Source organism: Schistocerca nitens, chromosome 4 (assembly GCF_023898315.1).
Source record: "Schistocerca nitens isolate TAMUIC-IGC-003100 chromosome 4, iqSchNite1.1, whole genome shotgun sequence".
NCBI lineage: Eukaryota > Metazoa > Arthropoda > Insecta > Orthoptera > Acrididae > Schistocerca > Schistocerca nitens.
In genome coordinates, this window is record NC_064617.1 from 327,214,693 (window position 1) to 327,226,978 (window position 12,286).

Here is a 12,286-nt window from a genome sequence, read left to right on the forward strand (position 1 = left end):
ATCAATGCAAGAGGACGTGCTACTGGGTATTAGAGGTGCCGGTGTACTGTATACAGCAATCTGGACCACCACCTCTGAAGGTGGTACAACATGCAATGTATGGTTTTCATGAGCAATAAAAAGGGCTTAAATGATGTTTATGTTGATCTTGATTCCAATTTTCTGTACAGGTTGTGGATCTCTTGGAACTGAGGTGGTGCAAAACTCTTTTGATGTGTGTATTTTGCCAGCAGTACACTAGCTTTTAACAATCTACTTGCATCTGATCAGTCTCTGTGACTTCCAAATAATATTCTATCATGTGGAGCATATCTGTAGAAATACCTTCAGATGTTTCAATATCCTGTAGTGATATAAGGAGCTCATATTTCTTATTTAAGAAGCATCTTATGTTTTAATGGAAAAGTTCAAATATAATGAAATTGTTATGCTTTGTGCTGTCTAAGTTGCCCTTTTTCCCCCTCCAATGACCTGTGCAACTGTCTAGCTTTAAGGCAGCCCTGTCTTTCTGAAATATTTAAACTAAAAAATAATTATGCACATCATCTAAATATCTTCTTGCAAATAAGAATAATCTCTATCTTTTTTCTTTTACTTGGAACATCTCATTGGCACAATGGTCTACAATAGACTGCTGCTATATGTGGAATAAGTTGTTTTGCATAATAGTATTGATTAAACAGGCACCATATCAGGCCATATGGCCTTTCCTCTGTTTAATGATGTTAAGCTATGTTGCTGCACAGTCATATTTTCATGTTCAGTATTTTTTGCACAGCATAATTTTATTCCTTAGCAGTAATCCTTTAACTTCATAATAAAGAGGTGCTTATTTTTTGCTGTGGTCCATATGTGTCATTTCACAGACAGATACTTAGTAAACATTTAATTTCACCACAGACTCAGTTGCTCTTCCAAGCTAATGTGCACAGGCAAAGGTCTATGATAAAGGAAGCCTCAGACCTGAAACTTTTCAAAAGAATGGAAAATGATGACCTCAGGAGAAAGTGAAACCGAATCGGGCATTTGAATATGATGCAAATGTGAAGACCTTACGGATCTTGTGTGCAGTTACATAACTCAGACAGCAGCTGAGTGAGATAAAGTAGAAAGGTAAGAACTGAAAACACCGCATCAGGTCCCAGTGTTATTACTTTATTGCTAACTGGTACTACTACTCAAAAGGCAGCTTCTTCAGAGCAAAATGCATACTGGCAACCAACAGCTCTTTGCAAATACACAACTACAGTGCACTGAACTGACATAAACTCACATTGGAAAGCACTGTAGCTGTCTACATAATGCGGCATGCTGCCAGCTTGCATGATTTAGATTCCAAAGATGCTGCCTTTGGAATAATTAAACTGGTTACCAATAAACTAATAACACTGTGACCTGAAACACTGTTTTTTATTCTTATTGATTCATCAGTTCCTATTCTTCCTGCAACTCATGCTTGCATTTGAAAGTACCAAAATTCTTTCAAAAAATCACTGAGTCAAATGTGCAATTATTAAAATGCAAACAATATGAAATCAGGAATGAATTCAATTTTTCTTCCATTGGAAACAGACATCAGATTTTTATGTAGTAAAATTATTATGATGGATCTTCTTGCTGGTTAGGTCTACCACATTATCTTCCATGTGCATATGACAACAGCTAAATGCACTCTTAAGGAAAATAAACAGTTCATGTGAGGCTGAACGACAATCGTAGTCCACATTAAACTTACAAATATAAACAATATTATGAAAAGGCCAGATTACTACACACACACACACACACACACCACACACACACACACACACACACACACACACGTAAATACAGCTCAACTGGCTGCTGAGCCACGTGAGTCTGGTCTCAGTAAGCAGAGACTGTGGTCACACATATGTGAGTCACATTTACGTGTGTGTGTGTGTGTGTGTGTGTGTGTGTGTGTGTGTGTGTGCGTGTGTGTGTGTGTGTGTGTGTCATAGAGAGAGAGAGAGAGAGAGAGAGAGAGAAAGAGAGAGATTCTGATGAAGGCCTTTTTGGCTAAAAGCTTACTTGTTAGACAATCTTTTTGTTGTGCCTATCTGCAACCCAGCATCTACACTATATGGTGAGTAGTAATCTATTCTTTTTATAATATTGTCATTATTCCACCCTGGATTTTACAAATAAGAACAATATTTTCACTTTGACAGTTGTCAGCCCTTCCATGTCAAACACACCACATCATAATACTCTGACACCATCCACACATTACCCAGAGTTCCTTTTAGTTGCCTTCCTAAACTATGCAACATCATAGTCAAACTGTATAATATTCCCACATCAGCACAAACACTCCAAGGTTCCAACATCTAAACCAACTGCTGCCTACTCCAGTCCAACCACTGGCCAAACATACAACATTAAAGACATGGGCCACATGTGAAACTGCTCATGTAATTTACCAACTGATGTATCTTCATTGCACAGCTTCTACAAGCAGGTGATCAATACCACACTGACAGAATTCATGAACTGACACAGATGAACTACATACCTTAGAACACTGAATACCCAGTTACTGGCATGCTCTTTGCCAAGGCACAAGATCTTGAGAGCTTGCTACATTATACGGTCGATCTGAGCCTCTCACGTCTACATTTACATGACTACTCTCAAATCCACACTTAAGTGCTTGGCAGAAGTTCATTGAAACACTTTCAGACTATTTCTCTACTATTCCACACTGATATCTTTCTGTATGAGCTGTGATTTCTCTTATTTTATTACAATGGCCATTTCTCCCGATGTAGCCAGCCATCACAAATTATTTTTGCATTCAGAGAAGAAAGTTAGTGATTCAGATTTTGTGAAAACATCTTGCCATAATGAAGTACACTTTTGTTTTAATGATTGCCACTCCAGCTTGCACATGATAATATAAAATAAGCTGCCCTTCTTAGAACTTTTCTGATGTCCTGGTAAGGCTTCCAAACCCAATAGCAATACTCCAGAAGACAATGGACAAATGTAATGAAGGAAGTCTCTTTAGCAGATTTGTTGCATCTTCTGAATGTTCTGCCAATAAAATACAGTCTTCTATTCAACTTCCCCCACAACATTTGCTGTGTGATGATTCCAAGTTATGTTGTTTATAACTATAATACCTAGGTATTTAGTTGAATCGACAGCCTTTGGATTTGTGGATTTATCTTGTAACCAAAATTTAATGGATTTCTCTTAGTACTCATGTGGATGACCTCACTCTCTTTAACTGTTTAGAGTGAACTGCCACTTTTTGCACCAAACAGATACCGTGTCTAAATTATTTTGTAATTGATTTGGACTTCTGGTATCTTTACTAGATAGTAAACAACGGCATCATCTGCAAGCAATCTAACAGGCTGTTCAGATTGTTTACTAAATCATTTATATAGATTATGGACAGCAGAGGGCCACTAACACTTCCTCGTCAAACACCAGATATCACTTCCTGGTACAAGCTTCCCTTTATGTCAGAGACAGAAACATTCTCTCTGATAAATTCTCACATCTCGTATCCTACCACTCTCTTGCTGGCTCATGCTAGCCCCTTTTCCTTCTTCCATTGGTATTAGTTGCAATTTTTCTCCCCTTTAGGTCTCTTTCCCCTTTTATTCTATTTGTTACCCTATTTTATTGATGGATTTTCTTATATCCTTTCTTTCTATCATGTAGATCATGTCAAGTGTGCAGCAGATTTTGAGGTCAACTGGTCATAACTGTGAAACAAGAAGAAAATTACCAGATAAAGATTATGGCAAAAGTATCTGCAGTTAGAAAAGGAGATATGAAATAAAAGTGCAAGTTGCCCAGGAAAATTATTATATTGGCCACAGAAGAATTCTGTAGAAAGGATGATTAATCATAGATAGACAGATTTGCTACAGAAGAATGAAAATGTTAATATAATAAGAGTATATTAAGAAGAAAAGAAGGGCATGCGCAGTGGAAAACGAGAAGCACTGTGGAAATGATAAAAGAAGAAAAATGGAAGACAGTTGTGACAAAGGGAGAAAGATAATGTTCCCTATTACTCCTCGAATTATATTCTAAGGAATATTTAGATGAGCTTTTGCATTGAAGAAACATAACTTCCTCTTAAAAATCAATTAAAGAATGATAAGACTATGATGGACAGGAGTATAGGATTCCAGATTCAGATGGGCATAATGGAGGCAATCTGCACTGTCTTTCTATGACTAATCAGTATTGTATTTTAGTTATTTTTCTGCCTATATCACTAAATTACTGTATATACAGACTTAGATAAAAAAATATTGTTGGTATGCCCTGTCTGAGAAATGGAACAGAAGTAGACCTGTTATCTGTTTGGGCAAATTAACAAAGTCTCCAACAACAACAATAAGTAATGGAATAATAAATAGCACAAACAATAAAGCGTAGACTTCGCAGTTATTGTCATAGCTACACTATGTTCAGAACACTGATGTCTTTATGCTTTTGATTACTACTCACCACAAGGTACAGCCAGAATGTAAGGACAGGATCACCTATTGAACGTTCACACAGCTTCTCTGGCTCAGGAAACAAGTTGTATGGCTGCTGCAATCCACAGCGGACTCGACAATTAGGGCCATCATTCACTCGACAAGAAACACTTTGACCTAGCTGGTACTGACACCAGCGCCCCTCTGTCTCAGCAGCAGATAAAAGGCTGGTATTCAGACCAATTCCGCCACCAAACTCTGTGTATACATGGCACATCTGTGTTCCATCATCTGCTTGTAGGCACAGATGAGGCAGTTCTTTTTTGGACTCAGATCTTGCTTGTCGACGTCTTCTGCTGCCATCATCTGAGGGATTTGCTGGTACCTGCAGAAGAAAGATGTAATTAACTACTTTCCAGTAATCCTAGAAAGCAGAGTCAGAGAAGTATACAGATTAAGAAATAGTTGTCCAAATAGCTGCTAAATTCTAACACTTGTCAAATTACTGTTGTTGGAAAATTTAATGTTAGAACTATGCCTAGACTTAGACTCAAACATAAATTTGTGTGTTTTCTTCATTGATATGCCTGAGTCTATCCAATCTAAACGCCAGTTCATCACATCGCTCCTACTCCTTCCCCCACCACTCACTAATGTTGTATATAAATATATTTCCTGACTTCCTTCCTTTTTTGTGCCCTTTAACCAGCTGAAGCCAGATCAGGCTTCATTTAGTACTTCTCCAGTTTCATGGAGAACCAACCATGCTTGGAAGGAAGATAAGGGTTTAAAGTTCTGTTGTCAGTTAGGCCATTAGAGATGGAGCACATGCTCAGACTGTTAGCTTTTTAAGTGTGGGGAAGGAAATCAACCTTGCCCGTTCTGACAAACCATTTCAGCATTTACACGGAACAAATTTAGGGAAATCATAGAAAACCTACAGCAGGACGACTGGATGTGGATCTGAACTGTTACTCTCCCAATGTAAGTGCAGTGTGTTGCTCAATGACCATACCTGCAAATAGGCTAGTATTACGATGAGGTCGCCACAGTCAATGGCAATTTAAACTTACATCTGCTGGTTTGGACATTGTTTTAATAACTAAACAAAATTTGCTGTTGATATTGCAATGATACTAGTGGCATCCCACGTGTGGGGCTCAACTACTGTTTCATGTCAGACAAGTAGCATTGTGACAGTAGCTGTTGGAGCTAGCTACTAACTCACAGTAAGCTGTCAATCTCACATACAAGAACTGAAGCGAAACTTTTTTTGGGGGGGTGGAGGGTGGGGGTGGTGAGGGGGAGGCAGGTTGGAGTAATTATTGCATTGATGTTGGAAACATATCACAACTGTTGTATTGGAAAAATATATATTTTTTAAAATTAAAACAACAGTCACAGTCAATTTCTCTACCAAGGAAATATAATTTGACTGATATGATGCCAGGAACAGCTTCACATTGTAGTGTTACCTTTTATTTTATCTCCTCCTCATTAGCTATTGAGACAACATTGCTTTGTTATGTAATTTTAATTTTCACCAAAAGTACATTCAACACATCACGGAAAAATACACGTCTTTCGTATCAAGACAAGAGAGAGAGATCTTCATTAGTTCTTAAAAAACAAAAAACTACGCAAAAGTAAAAAAAAAAGAACAAAATTATTTATAAAATCGGTCGCTGGCGCAGCGCTCTTCTGCGTGCGCGATCGTAAATTATAACTTTGCGGAAGTCAAAGTACCATTACAACATTGAGGTTATTTAGGATTTCCTTTAATAAAATAATGTGTTCACTTCCTATCCAGAAGGCAATTAGTAGACGTGAAGGCAATCATAACTACACAGGGTTATTTATATTAATAGGACTGTGAGGAAAGGTACTTGCTGGATTGGTGAACGTAATACCTGTATAATGCAGTATAATAAAGTGAATGTCAGCAAGCTGTGGTAGGGGTAGCGCATCACACCACCTATACTACTGTGAGCGTCTAATGATAGAACATTTGTATTAATGGGCAAAAGATGGCCATTGTGGTATTAACACACATTCAGGGATAACATAAAAAAATAAAGAACTGGCAAAGAAATAAGAAGGAGTGTTAGTCACAACAAAAAAGGAAAGAAAATAAAAAAAAATGGAATGGGAGAGGGGATTCAAGTAAAAAAAAAATATATATATTGTGAATCTAAGAGGAAGAAGAAGCCAAAGGCTTGGGAGCAGCATTGAAATTGTATATGTAACTTAAAGAAATCTTAAGTTTTAGGATGACTCAAAGGGAGCATATCCAGGTCACAGATAAAAGCCTGAAAGTTAGCAAAAAAGTTTGTCAATTGATGAGTTGTGGATTCTTGACATGTGACCAGATGAGGACTGACATACGAATACTTCTTAATGTTAGGTGTTTAAATACAAGTTAGGATCAGTACCATGCAGCTGCATGTTCTGAAGAAGAATGCTTTTGTAAGCTGATCTATCATGTTCAAGCTCTTACTTAAGAGGCTGCTTTGGGCTCAGACCATGATCTAGAACTCACTCCACTCATGTATAGGAATTAAATTTAATTCAATATGCAACAAGTAGCACTTATTATTTTTATAGATGGTACAGGTTCTATCTTTCAGCAGACAACAGTAACATTAGAAGAGGTAATCATTCATTTAGTTAAAAAATTAAAAGAAAAGAATATGCATAACATCAAAGGGTACATCACCAACAACAAATTTTGTCATAGACATGAGTTGATTACTAAGGTAAAATCTTCAAACTTCTTCAACATAATGATCGTAATATAAATTGGATAAAACACACTACCAAGTTGTTAAACTACACATTGTCTCATTTCAAATTTGAGACACACACACCAGACAGAATTACTTACACCCCATATTGAGAGGGATCTATCTGTTGTGGGGATTGGGGATGAGAAGAGACAAAGATGAAAAAGTGGGTATCCAAGAGCGTAAATAAATGAAAAGCACTATGCCAGCTTCATTTCAGACAGATAAAAGGGGCAGAGTAAGAACAGTAATGGATTTTCTTTGATTCTCAGTCTATCCTACCATCTCTGAGTATCATCAAGCTTAGGTAAAAAAGACTACATGCCTGTGACACTACACGAACGGACACAGACATGACAGATCGTGTTCAGCAATCCTTTCTGTGATGAGGCAAAGTTTACCATACATACTATAGCCTTACTTCAAGCAACACTTATGTACTTTAATGTCTTGTGTTTCTATATTTTTTTACTTTTATGGTTTTATTGCATTTATTTTGTTTAAATTAGATATAACTCAATATTTATATTTTAGATCTACGCATGAAGCATATAACAACAACCACCGTCACATCTTAGCAAAATGATCTGGCAGAGAAACTAAGAAAATTCTGGTCCTATGTAAGATTGCTAAGTGGGTCTAAGACTTCCATTCAGTCCCTTGTTGACCAGTCTGGTGGGACAGTTGAAGAGACCATAACAAAAACTGAAGTTGTAAATATCACACTCAAGGACTCATTCACACAGGAGGAAAGTACAAACATACTGTCATTTGACCATTGGACAGACTCCCGTAAGAATTACATTGTAATAAGCATCCCTGGTGTAGAAAAACAACTGAAAAATCTGAAAGCAAATAAATCACCAGGGCCAGATGGAATCCCAATTCAGTTTCACTAAGACTACTCTACCACATTGGTCTCTTACATAGCATGGACTTACTGTGAATCTCTCGCCAAGCACAAAGTCCCAAATGACTGGAAAAAAGTACAGGTGACTCCAGTATATAAGAAGAGTAAAAGAACAGACCTGCAAAATTACAGACCAGTAGCCTTAACTTTGGTTTGCTGCAGAATCCTTAAACATATTATCAGTTTGAATAAAATAAACTTTCTTGAGATTGAGAAGCTTATGTCCATGAATCAGCATGGTTTTAGAAACTCAGCTTTGGTTTTAGAAACTCAAGTTGTCCTTTCCTCACTTGATAGACTGTGAACTATAGATGGAGGGCAATGGTCAGATGGCATATTTCTAGATTTCCGGAAGATGTTTGACACAGTGCTCCATTGCAGGCTGTTAACGAAGGTACGTGTGTCTGGAATAATAAGTTCACAGATATGTGGGTGACTTGAAGACTTCTTAACTAATAGAAGCCAGGATGTTGTCCTTGACAGCAAGTGACATCAGAGACAAGGGTATCACCATGAGTGTGCCAGGGCCGTTGTTGTTATCTATATACCGTACATAAATGATTTAGCGGAGAGAGTGGGCAGCAATCTACTGCTGTTTGCTGATGATGCTGTGGTGTACGGTAAGGTGTAAAAATTGAGTGACTTTAGGAAGATACATAGGAAGGTACAAGATGATTTAGACAACATTTCTAGCTGGTGTGATGAATGGCAGCTAGATCTCAATGTGGAAAAATCTAAGCTAATGTGGATGAATAGGAAGATCAAACCTGTAAAATTCAGATACAGTATTACTAGTGCCTGCTTGACACAGTCAAGTTGTTTAAATACTTGGGCATAATGTTGTAAAGCAATATAGAATGGAGAGAACATGTGAGAACTGTGGTAGGGAAGGCAAATAGTCAACTTTGGTTTACTGGGAGAATTTTGGGAAAGAATGGTTCACCTGTAAAGGAGACTGCATGTAGGACTCTGGTGTGATTTATTTTCGAGTACTGCTCTAGTGTTTGGGATCCGTTCCCAGTGGGATTGAAGGAAGACATTGAAGAAATTCACAGGCGGGCTGCTAGATTTGTTACCCTTAGGTTTGAACAACACATAAGTGATGCTGAGATGCTTGGGGAACTCAAATGTAAATCCCTGGAGGGATTTCTTTTCATGAAACACTATTGTGAGAATTTAGAGAATTTTAAGCTGACTGCCAAACAATTCTACTGCAGCCAACATACACTGCGCGTAAGGACCATGACGGTAAGATATGAAAAATTAGGGCTCATATGGAGGCACGTAGCTTCTTCCTTGCTCTAACTGCGAGTGGAACAGGAAAGGAAATGGCTATCAGTGACACAGGATACAGCACAGGATACTTCCGCTATGCACTGTATGGTGGCTTGCGGATTATTGATGTAGATGTAGATACTTTCTCTTATGGTACAAAAATGTTAATATAATTGTACACAAAGATAATTATAATAAATTAACCTTAGTTAAAGAAGACGTGCTTTCACATATCCAGGGTTTTGATAGTGGCTACTAGTGAATGTACTTACTTCAAAGGGATTAAAAAGTGGTAATAGCTTTTTTAATTTGTAAGTTTGTGATCTGGGCTATTTTTAGTTGACAGGAAACAAACCAACCAAAGCACAGTGAATGTAATCCAATTCGTACATGAGAATATAAAACATGCACTGGGTACAGTTAAAAGCTACACAAGTAGGTCATACATAAATATGCGCCCCAACAGAAAATCTGAAAAATAATATATGGTTCACACACTTTTACTTGAAAGGTTTTAGAGTAGACATAGGACTGACTAATGTAATGGGACCAAAAAAAGAAATGACTTGCAGAGGTAATGAAGAACTAAATGTTTAACGGAACTGTAGTAGTGCCCTATAAACTGACAGATGCTCCACCACACTGTAAATATCAGTCTCCATTAAATTTGAAATTACAAATAGTGAAGTTGAACAACTGTACTCTAGTCACTCAAAGTCAAAAAGCTGACTGCAAATATTGGCAGTTGTCAATGTAAATGACATATTTGCATGAAGCATTATTATTTCGGCTGATTGAAAACTAGGAATCCAAGACATCAAGAGAAAGTGTGCACATATTAGCATTTCTGTGTATAGAATTTATACACTGTTTTTCACTCACATGCAATCCTTACTCATATCTACACCGAATAATTCAAAAAAGGTTCTTATTATATAAAAATCACACTTCAGATAACCCTTTGGATTATGCTGCATTATGTACCTCTAGATCAATTTCTGGTGGTTCAGTTTCACTCAAATCCATGGCATCAGTGACAGTAGAAGGGTTCGTCTGTGACTCATCGGCAACTGTGGTTTGTGATTCATCTGGTTGGTCATCTGTTGCAGGCACAGCTGCAGAAGTACCTTCTGGCTCCCCAGATAGACCCTTGGCTTCAAAGCAGTCATAATAGCACTCATGTAAAATGAGAGAGCTAGCCTGCAGACAGAAACATGATTAAATGCCAATAGAACACATACATTAAAAAATATAAAAGAATAAAACTGGTGCTAAAACAGAAAATATTTTTTTCTTTGCAGTCATATATCTTATGGTGTACACTAAAACATTAAAAGTACTGTAAACAAATGATACAAATTTTATCGGGCAAAGCAGAACTCTAATTCTCTTCTTGCATTTACACTAACTGTGCTCTACACATGGATACAGTTATTTAACTACATAATTACTTTAACACTTATGCCCAAAAGTGTATGATTGGAAAAGTTAGGAAAATGGAAAGACACAATTGAACATTCATGTTAATGGTCATCAAGATTTTCTCATAAGAAGAAGCTGTGCTATCAGTGTATGCAAGGAGTACTACTTGCTTTGAATACACACATTACTCAAAGGTAAGAAGAAGCATTGCACATTATGGTTTTACAGGGTCTCAGTCAAGTCTACACTTTTCTTTGTGAACAGAGCACAGTCTCTTGATGAAATTGCAAAGATGGCACAAAACATTATTTGAGCATTGTCTTGAAGAATACAAACAGTTGCCTAGACAACACTGATGGTTTCACAAAGTACCATTCCAGACTTTGGCACTGGTTTCTAGGCACGGAAATTTTGATTGTAGACCAATACAGCAGTAGATTAGATACATTGCTCATTCCAAATGACCCATGCTGAGGAGATCTTTGACAATGTTTTTTAGTTATCTGCATATTCCATGAATCATAATTGCAATATCCAGTTATGAGGTGGACAGAATTCTTCTGTGTGGTACAAGTTGCAAAGCAAATATTATATCAATTTGTGTTTTTAATTTAATTATATAATAGATACTTTATATTATCAGCTAAGTGAACAAAGATTGTTATGGCTGTAAGCTCACTCTTTTCTATGTCACACTACAGATGAAATATCTATGCATAGTGTAAGTCATTTCATTTTCATATTTTATTTTTTATTCTACTACTGTCTATGAACTGTGACTGATCATTAATGAAAAAGTTCAAATGGGAGAAAATGTACTGACTCGTCTGATATGACTGTCATGCCTTCCTTTCTTGTGCCAATCTCTTTTATCCCAGAGTAGTATGCACACCCACCACCTCTGATTCTTTGTGGGATATATTCCAATGTCTGTCTTCCCCTGCAGTTTACACCCCCTACTGCCACCTTTAGTACAGGTACCAGGAAAGCTATTTGCTGACTTAACAAATGTCTTACTATCCCCATATTTCTTCTAGACAATATTTACAAATTTTGCAGAGAATCTCCTTATTTTGTGTCTTATCAGTCTACTTCATTTTCACCATCCATCCGTAACACTGCATCTAGAATGTTTTGGCCCTGTTCTTTTCACTTTTCCCATTATCCATGTTTTGCTTCCATACAATGCTGTGCTTCACATGAACATACTCAAAAATGTTTCCTCAAATTAAATCAAACAATGGAAAGTCCAGGATGGAATATTATGTGAAGGAAAGTTGCTACTCATCATACAGCAGAGATGCTGAGTTGCAGATAGGCACAACAAAAAGACTCTCATAATTAAAGCTTTTGGTCATTGGCCTTTGTCAACAATACACACACACACACACACACACACACGCAAATGCAACTCACACACACGACTG

General features: G+C 37.2%; 1 protein-coding gene across 1 annotated transcript in view; it reads right to left on the reverse strand.

The window, feature by feature from the left end:
• The window catches only part of LOC126253485 (uncharacterized), a 314,750-nt gene that overhangs the window by 40,430 nt on the left and 262,034 nt on the right, over positions 1 to 12,286 (reverse strand). Inside the window, exons 5-6 of the mRNA XM_049954857.1 lie at positions 10,422 to 10,637; positions 4,498 to 4,854 (exon numbers count right to left, since the gene is read on the reverse strand). Coding sequence (XP_049810814.1) covers positions 4,498 to 4,854; positions 10,422 to 10,637 — 573 coding nt within the window. The remainder of the gene's footprint in view (positions 1 to 4,497; positions 4,855 to 10,421; positions 10,638 to 12,286) is intronic.